The 18672-nt window shown below is 39.8% G+C and overlaps 1 protein-coding gene across 1 annotated transcript; it reads left to right on the plus strand.

The window, feature by feature from the left end:
* Window positions 1-11931: 11931 nt before the first annotated feature.
* On the plus strand, window positions 11932-18439 carry vsx1 (visual system homeobox 1 homolog, chx10-like). Its single transcript, XM_034117223.1, has 5 exons — window positions 11932-12292; window positions 13617-13692; window positions 14365-14488; window positions 15303-15492; window positions 17032-18439. Exons 1-5 carry the CDS (start codon window positions 11932-11934, stop codon window positions 17334-17336), a joined length of 1056 nt encoding a protein of 351 aa, XP_033973114.1. The 3' UTR covers window positions 17337-18439.
* Window positions 18440-18672: the final 233 nt, after the last annotated feature.

The raw sequence follows: 18672 nt of genomic DNA on the forward strand, positions 1-18672 counted from the left end.
ACACACACACGCACACACACACACACACACACTCACACACACCCACACACACACACACACACACACACCATCTAACCACACACACACACACACGCACACACAACACACACACACACACACACACAACACACACACACACACACACACACACACACACACACACACAGAGCGAAAACAAACTGTCAATCAACAGAAGACTATCCGACAACCAGCGCAGGAAAGTACTTTTACTGAAGTATTTCTATTTTATTCTTCTTTCTGTCTACTTTTAAAAGCACTACATTCATATAAAGCTGGAGACAGATGTATTGCTTTGGATACAGTAGTGCACAGCGTTTGGTTGGCTTTATTCAAGTATTTAGTTTAGATCTGGGGAAATATGTAAAATTGTAAAGAAACGGATGTGAAAAATAGAAAGTAAAAATGTATGAAAACACAATGTGAAAAAGTATTTAATAACATATTGGGAACAATGTGCATACATGTGAAAAACATTTAAAATACATCGGAATAACGCTTCATGGTCAGAAACATATTTGTATATTTATATATATTCTTAAATATGTGAAAAAAATAGGAAGAAATCCTGACTTTCACTTGTTTCAGGTATTTGATATCATGTCCTTCTCCCAGGTGAACTCTCTCATTCATGAAACAGAAATACAGAGAAACAGTGATTACAATGGAAACAATATTACAGAAAGTTATCATCAGTTAGAATCAAATCTGATGTTCCTCCCTTAATCAAAGTGTAACCCTTAATCAAAGTGTAACCCTTAATCAAAGTGTAACCCTTAATCAAAGTGTAACTCTTAATCAAAGTGTAACCCTTAATCAAAGTGTAACTCTTAATCAAAGTGTAACCCTTAATCAAAGTGTAACCCTTAATCAAAGTGTAACCCTTAATCAAAGTGTAACCCTTAATCAAAGTGTAACCCTTAATCAAAGTGTAACCCTTAATCAAAGTGTAACCCTTAATCAAAGTAACCCTTAATCAAAGTGTAACCCTTAATCAAAGTGTAACCCTTAATCAAAGTGTAACCCTTAATCAAAGTAACCCTTAATCAAAGTGTAACCCTTAATCAAAGTGTAACCCTTAATCAAAGTTGAACCCTTAATAAAGCGAGTGAGAGTGACGAAGATGAAACAATCAGTCAGACGTACAAATAAAATGGATTATTGTTATTATTGTTATTATTGCTCTTATTGCTTTTATGGTTTTTATTGTCGTGTGCTGGATAAAGTGGACATATGGCGGCGGACAGCTGGTGCATGCTGGGAGAGAGGAAGAGGGAAAAGTGCAATTCTCTGCAGACAAATCTTTCGTTTGTGGATTATTAAATATTCTGCAAACACGCAGACATATGCTTTAACTTAACACCAGTAATCAACAGAATGACCCCCCCCCCCCCGTCCTCCTTTAATAAATAACCCCCCCCCGTCCTCCTTTAATAAATAAAGCGTGCTCTCACTGCACCTGCAGATTAAAGGATTTACAGGACGAGCATCGAGGAAACACCGGGGGGGAAAGGGTCAGCTAACTGTGGTTTAAAATGGAAACTGTTAGAAATATTAAAATACAATATTATACAAAAATATTCTGAAAGACAATGTTGAATAAAAAAGTTTGTGCAAGTTTAAAAAATATAGTGACAAATATAATAGTGTCATTGTAATAGGAGTATGATATTTCTACCGTAAAGAAAAAATAGGAATATGAAATATTACAGTAAAGAATATGTTGTTTTTTTAAAGTGGAAGTGATATTATTGTGCAGTAATGTCCAAAATACAAACACCTGTTAACTAATTGTATACTTGTAGAACCTCCTGCGTACCAGTGAGAACATGTTGGATTAAATTAAATATCTGTGCGGCCTGAACCCATAGGCAGAAAGACATATTTTACCTGTAAAGATATTTATTAACCTTCAAAGTTTTGTTTGAGATGTTTGTCCTCTCTCCAAATCAAACATACTAACAAGTCTGTGTCTGGAGGAGAGCTCAAATTCACTTTTGGCTGCTAGCTGTTAGCTTCTATCTGTTCTAAGTTGTAAACTGTTAGCTGCTAGCTGTTAGTTATTAGCTTCTCTGTAAGATGTTAGCTGTCAATTGTAAACTGCTATCTGTTAGTTGTTAGCTGATATGTTAGCTCATCACTATTAGCTATCTGCTGATAGCTGATAGTTGTTTATTGTTAGCTTCTATCAATTCTTAGCTGTAAACTGTTAATTGTTAGAAGCTAGCTGTTAGCTGTTAGTTGTTAGCTGTAAGCTGTTAGTTGTTAGCTTGTATCTGTTCTTAGCTGTAAACTGTCAATTGTTAGCAGTTAGCTGCTATCTGTTATTTGCTTCTCTGTAAGATGTAAGCTTTTAATTGTAAGATTCTATATGTTAGCTGCTATATATTAGCTCATATCTGATAGCTGCTATCTGTTAGCTCTACATCTGTTAGCTGATACTTGTTTACTGATACTTGTTAACTGATAGTAAACTGTTAGCTTGATATATCTGTTAGCTGATAGTTGTTAACTGTTAGTTGTTAACTGATAGCTGATAGTTGTTTACTGTTAGCTGCTAGCTGATAGCTGATAGTTGTTTACTGTTAGCTTGTAGTAACATTTTGGTGAGTTTTATTATGTATCCCGCTCAAAATGTATTCTTCTTCAGTTATATAACCTAAATATTTAAAAAAGAATAAGAATAAATAAATGTATTAATAACACCAGGAGGATTATAGAGAGGCGAAGTCCCTCCCCTTCCGGTGGACCTCCATGGGACCTTATTTTGGAAAAATGATGTATTGAAGTCAATGGAGAGAGAAAGATTATCTTTCGATCCCGTTTGAATTGTGCCACGAATTACACACATGATGTTTGTCAATTTAAAAGATAATTTTGCAAGTCAAAAAAATAAAAATGTCGTAAAACTGTGAAGTAACACATTTGTTTGTGTGAAACGCTCAATGAACTACATCTCTGGTCTCGTGCACGTCACCAACACCAAGACGGCCGTCACGTTGGCACATTTCACTTCTTTCTTTCAGAATGAGGCGGAAAGTATTAAAAGAGGTGAAAATCACTCCAAGTCTGGGCACGTTGAGAGCTGTACATACACACAAGGGGAGTTAGTCGGTTCCTAAGAGCCAGCATGCGGGACCGGCTAAAAGGTTTCGTTGAGTAACACGAGTGTAATGTGTAACGTAAATGACATCACTTACGCAACTCTGGGATTTGTAGTCTTTCTAGTTGCGTATTTTTCATAGTCTTATATTTCAACGGTTTTACGACAAACTGTGACTTTTTTTACATGGAAATTATTTTTTAAGTTTATCAAACATCATATGTGTAATTCATGGCACAATTCAAACGGGTACGAAAGATAATCTTTCTCTCTCCATTGACTTCAATACATATTTTTCCGAAATAAGGTCCCATGGAGGTTACTACAGCGACACACTGTGCTGAAATCTGAGTAATGATAGGCCTATTGATTATCCTGGGTACATAACAGTGTTTTATGGTAGTGATTAAACATGTAATCATGCTTTAAGGAATAAGCATTATCCGTATTAAATGCTAAATATATAATATAATATAAATGGGCCATAAAGGGCCAGAATGCCCAGAGCGCGGTCTGACAGGCTGGGAGGTTTCTCTTGTTTTAACCCTTTGACATTTGAGCTTGCGCCTCATTAAAGCTAGCGCTGTTAGCTTAGCCCGGGGGGATTAGGGTCAGAAAGATGGGGGCGGGGGGGTCAAAGGTCGGAGGTTTCATCTGGGAAAGTGTCTCCGTTGTCCGAGAGGCTGGCGAGAAAGTTCAACTTTAATATCAACGTTTTAATGGTTAATAACAGGAAGTCTCTCATTGCAGGAAACATTTATGCTTATTGTTGTTGTTGTTGTTGGGGGTCAATTAGCATAAGGAGTGTGTGAGTGAGTGTGTGCAGCATCACGCCGCTTGCCGCAACGCTGCACACACACACACACACACACACACACACACACACACACACACACACACACACACACACACTCTGCACACACACACTCCCTACACACACACTCCTACTGTAACACACTTTAATCATTAGCCATTAGTGCTTTCCCTGTCTGGCTTGGCCTCACTTTAACTGCTGAGATTAGGATGTAAATGAGGCTGTTTGGGGGCGTCAATTTAAGAATATATGCTCCAGACTTCCAGACAGTCTAATTTAAAAACTGTAATCCCGGCCGGAGTTGTTTACATCTCTGAATTAGGTTAATCTATCCGGATATTTGCATAAATGTGCATTTATGAATAATTACTGGGCCTCTGGTGGTGGTGCTGGTATTGGGGGTCAGGGGGGGGGGGGGTCGTGGGGGGGGTGGACGCGTGGCCAGACTATTGTTACCGTTTGCCAGTAAACAATAGAGCGGAGACAACAATAGACAACAATAGACAACAAAGCGGGGGGGCGCGGCGGCCGTCTGCTATCGCTTACAGCAGCAGGTCCTTTAATTGAATTATTTTATTTAATTACAGCTGCTGCTTAATTAGTTCATTAACAGCTGGAAACACTGGGGGGGGGGGGGGGGGTACAAACTGACTGGGTCACTTTAAGAAAACTCTCTCAGCAGGAGACTCAGATTCTCCATTCATTCATATAAATGATTTTACACACATTTAGACTTTTTCTCATTAGAGTGGGGGCGGTTTTTATTCATTCCTTTGAGACCTTGTTCCGGTTTCCACCCCGATGTCTGTGGCTTTCTTCTCCTTCATTTTAAGTTTACTTTACAAAAGGTGTTTGTCATCATGTTTTACTTTTTTCTGTCAATTTGTGAGGTTTTTTTTTACGTACATTTTATATTTTTTCTTTGTAAATTTGAATCTTTTTTATTATCATAAACTTGTGGGTTTTTTCTCCTATTTTTAAACGTTTACTTTCTAAAAAGTAAACGTTGTTTGTCGCAATTTTGTGAAATGTTTCTCGAATGTCTCCAGTAAATTTGTGAGGTTTTTTTTACGTACATTTGGCAGTTTGTCCTTTCTGTATTTGTGCATCAATAACTGACATTTCTGTCAATTGTGATGTGACAAACACTCATACATTTTTTAAATGAGTTTTTAGTCAAACTGTTCCCTTCGTACATTTGATGGTGTTTTTTACTTACATTTGATCTTTTTCTCCTATAAATGTGTGATTTCTTTGCACACATTGAGAATTTTGTTTTTGCACATCTTTCTGTTGTTCTTATCTTTTAAAATGGAACATGTTATTTTTCTAGTTTTGCAGGAATGCTCTTCTTTCAGATCGAGCAGCAGGACCTACCTTTTCAACGTGCAAATATATATATTATAATCTCATTGTTAAAGGATGTTTTTACAGCGCTGTTTACCACCTGTGAGAGTGTGTGTGTGTGTGTGAGTGTGTGTGTGTGTGTGCGCGCGCGCGTGTGCGCGCGCGTGTGTGTGTGTGTGCGCGCGCGTGTGTGTGTGTGTGTGTGTGTGTGTGTGTGTGTGTGTGTGTGTGTGTGTGTGTGTGTGTGTGTGTGTGTGTGTGTGTGTGTGTAGAGACCGGCTGCTGCTTATTGAACTCTTTAACGTCTTTTATTCCCTCCAGAGAGGAGCTTCTCTCCGGGGAATCACGCCTCCTCTCTTCTCTTTCTGCAGATGATCAATGATCCCGTTGACTTCACGCTGAAAGCTGGTGTGTGTGTGTGTGTGTGTGTGTGTGTGTGTGTGTGTGTGTGTGTGTGTGTGTGTGTGTGTGTGTGTGTGTGTGTGTGTGTGTGTGTGTGTGTGTCTGTGTGTGTGTGTGTGTGTGTGTCAGTCAGAGCGGGAACTGAAGGCTGTGATCTGGAGCCTTCATGTGATTGGCTCTCTGTGTCTCAGGGTGAATAGAAATGTACTTCTCTCATCATCTGTAACCACTGGACGTGTCCTCAGATGCTTCACACGGGACAAAGGCCAGAGAGGGGAGATCCCAGAGAAACAGCCGGACACATTTATGCAAAAAGTACTAAAAAAGTAAAGAATAAATTGACAACAAAAAAACTCACAAATATAAAGAAAATAATTAAAGCAGTTTAAAAAGGTCTATTCAGCAAATGTGTGTGTTTGGAGAGAAGGCGACTCCTGAGGATCATTCAGCCTCCGGTCAAATGTTTTTGAACGTTGGGAAACAAGATCAGCTAACATTAGCCTTTAGCTCGTAGCCCCTCTGTTCACTGGGAAAGGGTTATTTCACATGAAACTGCTTTATTCTGTGTTTACTGGTATAAATGTGCACGTCTGTTGGTTTCAAAGAGACGGAGACTCATGAGTTATATCTGGCCTTCGGTAAAATCCTCCCGCACATCTGGATCTGAAGCTACCAGAGAAACAAGCTAAGCTAACGTTAGCCGCAGCTGAACAGAAACTCAGATTTTAGCCTCAAACTGAAACTTTAGTTACTGCTTTTAAAGCTTTTTATACATATATTAATATCAGAGAAGAAGAGGAGATCTTTGATGATAATTCTGCTTCCGGGAAATACACCCTGAACATCTGGATCTGAAGCTATCAGAGAAACAAGCTGAGCTAACGTTAGCATGTAGCTCGTAGCTGCTGCCCAGAGTCACTCTTTAAACACTGATTTTTAACATGAATCTGCTTTAGCTAGTGTTTTGTTACTGCTTTGAATCCACATGTCCAGTTGTTTTGGTGAGAAGGAGAGATCTGTGATTCAGCTGAATGTTTAGATCTGAAGCTATCAGAGAAGCTAAGCTAACGTTAGCCGCAGCCAAACAGGAACTTTATCCACTGGTTTTACCGCTTTATATATTTATATAAATACCAGAGGAGACGGTGGAGCTGCTGCACATTTAGTGAACGCAGCTTAGACCTGACTCTGTGAGCAGATTCATTACAAAAGGCAGAAATAAAACGATCACACAGGACGGCCGGAGATCAAACTGCAGACGAGGATAAAAAGATCAGCAACAAAAAAAAGTTAATCTGAAGATTATTCAAACACATAATCAATCAATCCTCCCGGAATAATGGTAATCCATTGTTTCAAAATGAACATAAGTTTCTCTCTCTCACACACACACACACACACACACACACACACACACACACACACACACACACACACACACACACACACACACACACAGGGTTTAACCTTCTTTTCAGATTACATGAGTCAAACTGATGTTCTGATTTTGTGAAAACCTTTATAATCTCCAAAACTCTGAAGCTGCGTCATCGTTTTATTAAGGTGTGTGTGTGTGTGTGTGTGTGTGTGTGTGTGTGTGTGTGTGTGTGTGTGTGTGTGTGTGTGTGTGTGTGTGTGTGTGTGTGTGTGTGTGTGTGTGTGTGTGTGTGTGTGTGTGTGTGTGTGTGTGTGTGTGTGTGTGTGTGTGTGTGTGTGTGTGTGTGTGTGTGTGTGTGTGTTGAAGTGGAAACAGAGGTAGCAGAATGAGACGTGTTCGTTATGATTGAATCTGAAGTAAAGAGGAAAGTCTTCTTGATGAACCTGATCCATAGAATCCAGATCTGTGCACGCGTTCAGATCAAATCCCCGTCTCACGCTAAATAATGTGAGTTCCTGCAACTTGACCGGAGGAACAGAAACCTCCTGACTTCACAAAGTACCGATGGTCATATTAAAAGATTTAACAAACATTTAGGAGAATAAATACGCATATGTTGAGACAGAATGTGTCTTATTTGTGGACAGACAATCCTAATATTTGGGGGAGAAAATCTTATATTTTCATCATCATTTAAATCATCATATCTTTACGCAACTTTTACAAATCTCTTTCGAGAAAAACGACGAAACATTTTAGACTAAAATTTTGTGTAAATATTCAAACCAAAAGTTACAGTTTTTCACGAAAATAGTTGTATACATTTAGATCAGTTTAACTCAAACTCATAAGGTGCGGGGGGTCGGGTCTAACCCCTCACACAGAAACATCTTATATTTTCTGAACCTTTCCTTTCCCCCTCTGCCTGAAACAACGCTTTGGGATTCTAGACGCTGCAGACCGTTTACATGCACTAACACCTGGAGAACACCACAGGAGAGGGAACAGGAGAGTAGAGGGAACAGGAGAGGGAACAGGAGAGGGAACAGCAGAGGGAACAGGAGAGTAGAGGGAACAGCAGAGGGAACAGGAGAGGGAACAGGAGAGTAGAGGGAACAGCAGAGGGAACAGCAGAGGGGAACAGCAGAGGGAACAGGAGAGTAGAGGGAACAGCAGAGGGAACAGGAGAGTAGAGGGAACAGCAGAGGGAACAGCAGAGGGAACAGGAGAGTAGAGGGAACAGCAGAGGGAACAGGAGAGTAGAGGGAACAGCAGAGGGAACAGCAGAGGGAACAGGAGAGTAGAGGGAACAGCAGAGGGAACAGGAGAGTAGAGGGAACAGCAGAGGGAACAGCAGAGGGAACAGCAGAGTAGAGGGAACAGCAGAGGGAACAGCAGAGTAGAGGGAACAGTAGAGGGAACAGCAGAGGGAACAGCAGAGGGAACAGCAGAGGGAACAGCAGAGGGAACAGCAGAGGGAACCCCATGAGGAACAGCAGAGGGAACAGCAGAGGGAACAGCAGAGCAGAGGGAACAGCAGAGGGAACAGCAGAGGGAACCCCATGAGGAACAGCAGAGGGAACAGCAGAGGGAACCCCATGAGGAACATGGCCTCTGAAGAGTGAGATAAAGTCTGATATCTTGTTAGAAAAAGCTACTTGTCTCTTAGTTGTGATTTATCTACTTTGTGTTAAATCAGCGAAGCTGTTCACGATTCAAGTCAATAAATATTACGTTTTAAGTCATTCAGTTTTTTTGCAAAAGATCTGAGGTTTTTCTTCAAGAAAAGTTCATTTGAAAGGAAAAGTCAGAATATTGGTTTGTTGATTTCTAAGTGGAACAACGTGTGACTGGATTTGTTGTTTTGTTTGTTTTTGATTCACAACATCTGTATAATCTGTTTGTTTAAAACAATATCTTCCTTGAGGGTTAACACGCGCTCCAATGAGTCAGAGATCCAGGGGAACTGATAGCTACCAGAGGAAACAAACAACAACAAAGACACATCAGGGGACAAGACCAGAAAGAAAACAACAACAAAACAATCAATTCAAATGAACGACTGAAGGCACTGAACAACAAACAAACTGGCTTTACGAGATGTAGAGGGTCTCTACTGTTTCAATGTGAGCTTCAGTATTATGAAGTCTTCAACACGAGGCCGTGTCTTTCCGCCGTACACTTTTTGATTTGAGAAAAGTCCAAGATTTGTATTAATATTTGTAGTTTAATATTCTCTCACTGCCACGAAGCAGAATATATTGACACTGTTAGACTCTCTCAGTTTGTTATGAACATAAGATCATACTTCATGTTTATTATTCATTATTAGTATTGTGTTATAACCTGGTGACGTCACCGGCAGCTCAGAGTAAATCAGCTGTTAGAGGAAAAGTCAGTTTGTGAAATTAGGGCCAAGTTAGTCTAATCCTGCTGCTGGCAGGGAGAGTGTGTGTGTGTGTGTGTGTGAGTGTGTGAGTGTGTGTGTGTGTGTGTGTGTGTGTGTGTGTGTGTGTGTGTGTGGTGTGTGTGTGTGTGTGTGTGTGTGTGTGTGTGTGTGTGTGTGTGTGTGTGTGTGTGTGTGTGGTGTTGTGTGTGGTGACTGTATGTGTGTGTGTGTGTGTGGTGTGTGTGTGTGTGTGTGTGACTGTATGTGTGTGTGTGTGTGTGTGTGTGTGTGTGTGTGTGTGTGTGGTGTGTGTGTGTGTGTGTGTGTGTGTGTGTGTGTGTGTGTGTGTAGTGTGTGTGTGTGTGTGTGTGGTGTGTGTTGTGTGTGTGTGTGTGTGTGTGTGTGTGTGTGTAGTGTGTGTGTGTGTGTGTGTGTGTGTGTGTGTGTGTGTGTGTATGTGTGTGTGTGTGTGTGTGTGTGTGTGTGGTGTGTGTGGTGTGTGTGTGTGTGTGTGTGTGTGGTGTGTGTGTGTGTGTGTGTGTGTGTGTGTGTGACTGTGTGTGTGTGTGTGTGTGTGTGTGTGTGTGTGTGTGTGTGTGTGTGTGTGTGTGTGTGTGTGTGTGTGTGAGAGAGAAGGTAAAATGGTCAACTGGTTTTAGAAAGCAATTAGAGGAATCTGTTGATCAGAGATAATTAAAGCAAATGTAAACTTTAATCTGTTTTTATCTTTTTATTGTGATGACGTCACAGATTCACTGAAAGGAGATTAAAGATATTAAAATGTTTAAATAGACCGAAAATGAGAAACTGTTACGTTTTCATTATTAATTTTTAATAATAATGAAAATAACTCTTTAAATGTTATTTTGTGGATTCAAAACAGAAATACTAAATATTCTTATATTTATTTATTATAATTAAATGAAACCGTTTTTATTATTTAAATGGTTTTGTCAGACTGAAGACGTCCTGTGTGTTATATCTTTAAAACACACAAACAGTCTCTCTCAAACCCTCTGAGTCTGCAGCGGATCAAACGTTTCATTTACAATCATTTGTTCTGATGGCAATACACCTGTGTAATAATACATGCTAATAGTGTGTAATAATACATGCTAATAGTGTGTAATAATACATGCTAATAGTGTGTAATAATACATGTTTAAAGTGTGTAATAATACATGTTTAAAGTGTGTAATAATACATGTTAATAGTGTGTAATAATACATGCTAATAGTGTGTAATAATACATGCTAATAGTGTGTAATAATACATGCTAATAGTGTGTAATAATACATGTTTAAAGTGTGTAATAATACATGCTAATAGTGTGTAATAATACATGTTTAAAGTGTGTAATAATACATGTTAATAGTGTGTAATAATACATGCTAATAGTGTGTAATAATACATGTTTAAAGTGTGTAATAATACATGTTAATAGTGTGTAATAATACATGCTAATAGTGTGTAATAATACATGCTAATAGTGTGTAATAATACATGCTAATAGTGTGTAATAATACATGTTTAAAGTGTGTAATAATACATGTTTAAAGTGTGTAATAATACATGTTAATAGTGTGTAATAATACATGTTAATAGTGTGTAATAATACATGCTAATAGTGTGTAATAATACATGCTAATAGTGTGTAATAATACATGTTAATAGTGTGTAATAATACATGTTTAAAGTGTGTAATAATACATGCTAATAGTGTGTAATAATACATGCTAATAGTGTGTAATAATACATGCTAATAGTGTGTAATAATACATGTTTAAAGTGTGTAATAATACATGTTTAAAGTGTGTAATAATACATGTTAATAGTGTGTAATAATACATGTTAATAGTGTGTAATAATACATGCTAATAGTGTGTAATAATACATGCTAATAGTGTGTAATAATACATGCTAATAGTGTGTAATAATACATGTTAATAGTGTGTAATAATACATGTTTAAAGTGTGTAATAATACATGCTAATAGTGTGTAATAATACATGCTAATAGTGTGTAATAATACATGCTAATAGTGTGTAATAATACATGCTAATAGTGTGTAATAATACATGTTTAAAGTGTGTAATAATACATGTTTAAAGTGTGTAATAATACATGTTAATAGTGTGTAATAATACATGTTAATAGTGTGTAATAATACATGCTAATAGTGTGTAATAATACATGCTAATAGTGTGTAATAATACATGCTAATAGTGTGTAATATTATAAAACATGTACATTACTAAGTGATATAATAATAAATATCTGATTAGTGATAAACGCTCTGATCTGATTGGAGGGAGATTGGTAATTAATCCTGTGGGCGTGGCCTCTTCTCTGCCTCCTGATTGGCTGCAGCAGAGATCCCGGGAACAGATAAAGACTCTGTCCCGGTCCGTCCCGGGTTATTATTCTCCCTCTCACTCACACACACACACACACTCTCACTCACACACACTCTGCGGAGGATGAGCAGCGGACGCCAGGACGAGGAGAAGCCCCGGATGAAGATGCATTCTGCGGGCTTTGGGTTAGAGAAAGCCCGGCTTCAGGGCTCCGGGTTCCGGATCACGGACCTGCTGGGCCTGGACCCGGAACTCCAGGGGGGGTCCCGGGGGCCCGCGGGCCACCTGGGGGACCCTCCCGGAGCAGCGGGGGGTCTCTCGGGGTTCTCCTTCCCGGGGGGGGGTCTCCCTCTCGGGCTCGGGTTCCTCTGCAGCCTCGCGGCCCAGCAGCCCCCCCCCTGCTTCCTGCCCGCACACCTGCTGCAGGCGCGCGCCGACCCGCACTACCTGCAGAGCCTCGAGGGCGCAAGGGACAACTACTCAGGTACAACACACACACACACACACACACACACACACACACACACACACACACACACACACACACACACACACACACACACACACACACACCTTCAGGAGAACATCAGAGTTCCTTTATCAAGATAGAGACGAGACATAAAGCATAAAGGCAGCACATCATATTTAAGTAACAGAAACATTCCTACATTTCTCCATCCTGCACACTGGTGTTCTGGACCGACAGATGTGAGAGTGTGTGTGAGAGTGTGTGTGAGAGTGTGTGTGAGAGTGTGTGTGAGAGTGTGTGTGAGAGTGTGTGTGAGAGTGTGTGTGAGTGTGTGTGTGTGTGTGTGTGTGCGTGCTCAGAAGATTTCTAACATCTTCTTCTTTGTTAAATTAAAATACGATATTCGTTTTGTTCGTTTTTGTTTCTATTTAATTGTTCGTTTGAATCTATTTGTATAGAGACACATTTATCTCGTTTTCCTGTGTTTCTGTTCCTCTGGTTTTGTTTCAGAAAATCTTCTTTTTGTCGCTTTAAGAAAATAATAATTATGAATTATTTTAATTTAATTCACGGTTTTATTTCCTCTCACCTGATCTTCATCTTCATCATCATCATCAGACACGAATAAAAACGAAACTGTGCTTTGAATGTGAATTTGAGTGTTTCCATGACATGCCATGCATAGCCCACTGCGCCACACGCCTCAGCTTCATTTACATTACAATCGATAAATAAATCAATTCATTCCTTGGGCAAGACACTTCACCTGAATTTGCTCCTGTGGGTATTGTCCACAGAACATGACCGTTACATGTATGTGTAATGTGTATCTGTAAAGCGCTTTGGGTCATGGAAAAAGCGCTATAATAAATATAAGGAATTATTATTATTATTATTATTCGTTTTTAAACTTTTCACAGGAAATAAAAGTCAATATTAAAAAACGAATATGATTTTTATTTTTTGTGTTTTCCTGATTTATTTAAATTCAAATTGAAATATAAATACATTATTCATTTAGTGTTAATTGATGAAAAAATATGCCTTTTATTGATTAACATTGAAATCTAAATTAATTCAGTCTTAAACATAAATATTAGTTCATTAACGAATAAACTGTATTTTTATAGTTTTTCGGCTTCAATCGGAAAATAAATGAATAAATTCCAGTTTTAAAAAAAAGGAAACTTAAAATATTAATTGATAAAAAAACGAATTAGACTCTTTTTTTTGTGTGTTTTTCAGCTTTATTTACATAGAAATCGAAATAAATGATTGAATCCTGTAAACATCAGTTTGTTGATATTTAAACTAAAGAATCTGTATTTTGTGTTTTCAGATGAAGATTGTCTTTCCGACAGAAACGACTCGAAGAACTCTGCGAACTCTCAGAAGAGGAAGAAGAGGAGACACAGGTGTGTGTGTGTGTGTGTGTGTGTGTGTGTGTGTGTGTGTGTGTGTGTGCGTGTGTGTGTGTGTGTGTGTGTGTGTGTGTGTGTGTGTGTGTGTGTGTGTGTGTGTGTGTGTGTGTGTGCGTGTGTGTGTGTGTGTGTGTGTGTGTGTGTGTGTGTGTGTGTGTGTGTGTGTGTGTGTGTGTGTGTGTGTGTGCGTGTGTGCGTGTGTGTGCGTGTGTGTGTGTGCGTGCATATTTTATTATTTCTCTTTTTTTAAATCTATTGTACTTCCTAACATATTTCATAATATTAAATTGTACTGCATTTATAAACATTACATTTGTATTGTTCCCTTAATGAGGTCATCTTTGTGTTTGCAGTTTAAATAATAATAATAATAATAATAATAATAATAATAATAATAATAATAATAATAATAATAATAATAATAATAATAATAATAATAATAATAATAATGAATAATAAAAAACATTAATAGTTATTTAAAAACGAAATGATAAAATTGTAATTTAATGTTTTTATTTCATATTAATATTTCTGCAGCTTTCATTTGAATAAATGTAATATGTGCTCAGGGCGGGGTCTCTTTGTGTTTCACTGTATTTATATATATTAAATGTGTGTGTGTGTGTGTGTGTGTGTGTGTGTGTGTGTGTGTGTGTGTGTGTGCAGGACGGTGTTCACCTCCCACCAGCTGGAGGAGCTAGAGAAAGCCTTCCACGAGGCGCATTACCCGGACGTTTACGCCCGAGAGATGCTGGCCATGAAGACGGAGCTGCCGGAGGACCGCATCCAGGTACACACACACACACACACACACACACACACACACACACACACACACACACACACACACACACACACACACACACACACACACACACACACACACACACACACACACACACACACACACACACACACACACACACCTGTCGCATCCAGGTAAAGATATATTTACTTAAAGGTAGGGTAGGTAAGTTTGAGAAACCAGCTCGAGATCGCTAGAATTTGAAAATACACAACCGGAGAAAACCTCCCACTTCCTCACAGAGCCCCTCCTCCAACACGAACGCGCACATGACCAATGAGGGCACGAGATAAGTTTGTGCACAGATGGAAGGCTGACAGGCAGGTAGGCCATCCAGTTATTTTAGCCGGGCCGGCTCAGATGATTGGTCGTGCTTGTTACAGTACTACAGCTTCCACAGATGATATTTATTTATGGATTTGTTGTCAAAGCACTTCAGATATTCATTGCTATCTGGATGTTAAGAGCATTCCATGGAATATAACAACAAGTGTATCTCCAGCCGGTTTCTCAAACTTACCTACCCTACCTTTAAGATAAGAAATACATATAATTTAAAAAAGAATACATTTAAATAATAAATACAAATACAATTTAATAAATTGTATTTGTATTTAATATAAAACAATCCAGATTTAAAATGTAAACAAAATAAAAAGGAAAATAAATACACAACAATAAATCAATAACTAAAGTAAACACAATACAAACATTGCATGGCTATAAAAGAGATAAGAGATAGACGGTATAAATCATGTTGATGTGGTTCTGACGGTTTTGCGGTTCTGTGGTTCTCCAGGTGTGGTTCCAGAACCGACGGGCGAAATGGCGAAAGAGAGAGAAGTGCTGGGGCCGCAGCAGCGTGATGGCGGAGTACGGCCTCTACGGGGCGATGGTGAGGCACTCCATCCCGCTGCCCGAGTCCATCCTCAACTCCGCCAAGAACGGCATGATGGGAAGCTGTGCTCCATGGCTGCTCGGTGAGCCACGTCAGTAACACACACACACACACACACACACACACACACACACACACACACACACACGCGCACACACACACACACACACACACACACACACACACACACACACACATACACACACACACACCTGTGCTCCATGGCTGCTCGGTGAGCCACGTCAGTAACACACACACACGCACACACACACACACACACACACACACACACACACACCTGTGCTCTATGGCTGCTCGGTGAGCCACGTCAGTAACACAGACCTGCACACACACACACCTGCACACACACACACACACACCTGCACACACACACACACACACACGCACACACACACACCTGCACACACACACACACACACACCTGCACACACACACACACCTGTGCTCCATGGCTGCTCAGTGAGCCACGTCAGTAACACAGACCTCCACACACACACACACACACACACCTGCACACACACATACACACACACACAGCTGCACACACACACACACACATACACACACACACACACACCTGCACACATACATACACACACACACACCTGCACACACACATACACACACATACACACACACACACACACACACACAAACACCTGCACACACACACACACACACCTGCACACACACACACACACACACACACACACACACACACACACACACACAAATACAGTTTGACTACATCTGGAAAACTCCACGCAAAGCAAATACTAATGCTATTGCTAATGCTATTGCTAATGCTAAACATTTTAATATATTTATTTTCAGCAACAACACTTGACCTGTTTAACGAAAAGTACAGTTTTACAAACACAGGAACAAGTAATACAAATATTAAAACATGTATATTTTAACCCATTAAGCTAATTTACACGTAATCATGTTTAATAATATGAAGTACAATATAAGTATTTGCTAACGTTTAACATGCTAACGTTAGCATAACATGTTATAGTATTGTGTAACATTGTGTAGCACTGTGTAGTATTGTGTAGTACTGTGTAGTATTGTGTAGTATTGTGTAGTACTGTGTAGTACTGTGTAGTACTGTGTAGTATTGTGTAGTACTGTGTAGTACTGTGTAGTATTGTGTAGTATTGTGTAGTACTGTGTAGTACTGTGTAGTACTGTGTAGTATTGTGTAGTATTGTGTAGTACTGTGTAGTACTGTGTAGTACTGTGTAGTAATGTGTAGTACTGTGTAGTACTGTGTAGTACTGTGTAGTATTGTGTAGTACTGTGTAGTACTGTGTAGTACTGTGTAGTATTGTGTAGTATTGTGTAGTACTGTGTAGTACTGTGTAGTATTGTGTAGTACTGTGTAGTATTGTGTAGTACTGTGTAGTACTGTGTAGTATTGTGTAGTACTGTGTAGTACTGTGTAGTACTGTGTAGTATTGTGTAGTATTGTGTAGTACTGTGTAGTACTGTGTAGTATTGTGTAGTACTGTGTAGTATTGTGTAGTACTGTGTAGTACTGTGTAGTATTGTGTAGTATTGTGTAGTACTGTGTAGTAACGTGACTCCCTCCTCTTCCTCACAGGAATGCACAAGAAGTCTGTTGAAATCACAAAGAAGTGTGCGAGCCCCCGCGAGGCCGAGTCCCCCCGAAACGAGACGTTCTGCGAGGAGCGACGAGGAGGAGGAGGAGGAGGAGGAGGAGGAGGAGGAGGCGAGGAGAAGAGGAAGGAAAAGGAGGAGGAGGAGGAGCTGAAGATGGAGGAAGAGGAAGAGGAGGAAGAGGAGGAAGCCATCGACCTATCCAGCTCCTCGAAGCAGACAGAGGAGGGGGGGAGGAACGCCTCGTCGCCACGGCAACAGAGCGGCCAATCAGACGATCGCAGCTGAAGATCGAGACTGACGCCATCCCATAATACTCCCTCTCAGATCAGACACTGCTCCAACAAGGACACAGAACTCAGCCAATGAGAGAGCAGCACTTACGTCTATGCAAGTTTTCACTTTTGGCGAGAAATGCTACTTTCGGCTAGCACGCTAAATGGCTAGCGTTCACATTATTTATTTATTTATGTATTTATATATTGTAGTCATAGTGATGGGCACACAAGCCTAACCCACGATACGCACCTTTGTTTGGAAAGCTAATAATACAGAAAAGAAGAATTCAAAAGAAAAAACTAAAACATGTTTAGCGGCAAATGCTAACATCGGCTAGCATGCTAATCAACTAGCTTGGATACTTGTTCTTCTTCCTGCCTGGTCTGAAAGATGAAGAATGATTCGGGCAAAGCAACATCACATCAAAGATGATGATCATCCACAAAGAGAATATTCAGAAAGGTAAAAGAAACTCCTGATGCTAATATTTTATTGTGCTAACGCCATTTTGGCATGCTAATACAAGTTAGCATAATAACATTTTACTATTTACGTTTTTCTCCTATTTGTTATTGTTATTTCGGCATGCTAATACATGTCAGCATACTAGCGTTAAAGCTTTTATATCTTCTTAATTTATTACATTTTTAATTGTATTAATATTTAATTATAATATTAACGTTTCACTGGTTAGCGCTATCAGGCTATCAGGCTATCAGGCTATCAGGCTCCTCCTCCGTGATGCTATCAGGCTCCTCCTCCGTGATGCTATCAGGCTCCTCCTCCGTGATGCTATCAGGCTATCAGGCTATCAGGCTCCTCCGTGAAGATGCATCAGTTTCTGCAGTTAGCGACCTCTCTGTGCTCCCAGGATGAAAACATGCTAACGTGCTAACATGCTAACTTGCTAACGTGCTAAGATGACCGGAGGACTGTCCGGGTGTAAATACTGTCTTTGTGTTTGTGTTTGTACTCAGAGTTTTATATCCGTGTTTAAAATAAGAAGCTATAAATGTGTTATTCCTGTTGTGTTTAAAGGCGCTGTGGAGGAATGTCATTTAAATATTTAAAAAGCTGTTATAATTATTCATATTATTAATGTCAGTGTGTTCACCAGGTGTGTTCACCAGGTGTGTTCACCAGGTGTGTACAGCAGGTGTGTTCACCAGGTGTGTTCACCAGGTGTGTTCACCAGGTGTGTACAGCAGGTGTGTACAGCAGGTGTGTACAGCAGGTGTGTTCACCAGGTGTGTTCACCAGGTGTGTTCACCAGGTGTGTACAGCAGGTGGTGTTCACCAGGTGTGTTCACCAGGTGTGTTCACCAGGTGTCGGTACAGCAGGTGT

Source organism: Trematomus bernacchii, unplaced genomic scaffold (assembly GCF_902827165.1).
Source record: "Trematomus bernacchii unplaced genomic scaffold, fTreBer1.1, whole genome shotgun sequence".
Taxonomy (NCBI): domain Eukaryota; kingdom Metazoa; phylum Chordata; class Actinopteri; order Perciformes; family Nototheniidae; genus Trematomus; species Trematomus bernacchii.

Coding starts and splice junctions, on each gene's coding strand:
- vsx1 (XM_034117223.1), top strand. CDS start 11,932: ATGAGCAGCGGACGCCAGGACGAGGAGAAGCCCCGGATGAAGATGCAT. Junction 13,693..14,364: donor AGGAAGAAGAGGAGACACAG/GTGTGTGTGTGT, acceptor GTGTGTGTGCAG/GACGGTGTTCACCTCCCACC. Junction 14,489..15,302: donor TGCCGGAGGACCGCATCCAG/GTACACACACAC, acceptor GTGGTTCTCCAG/GTGTGGTTCCAGAACCGACG.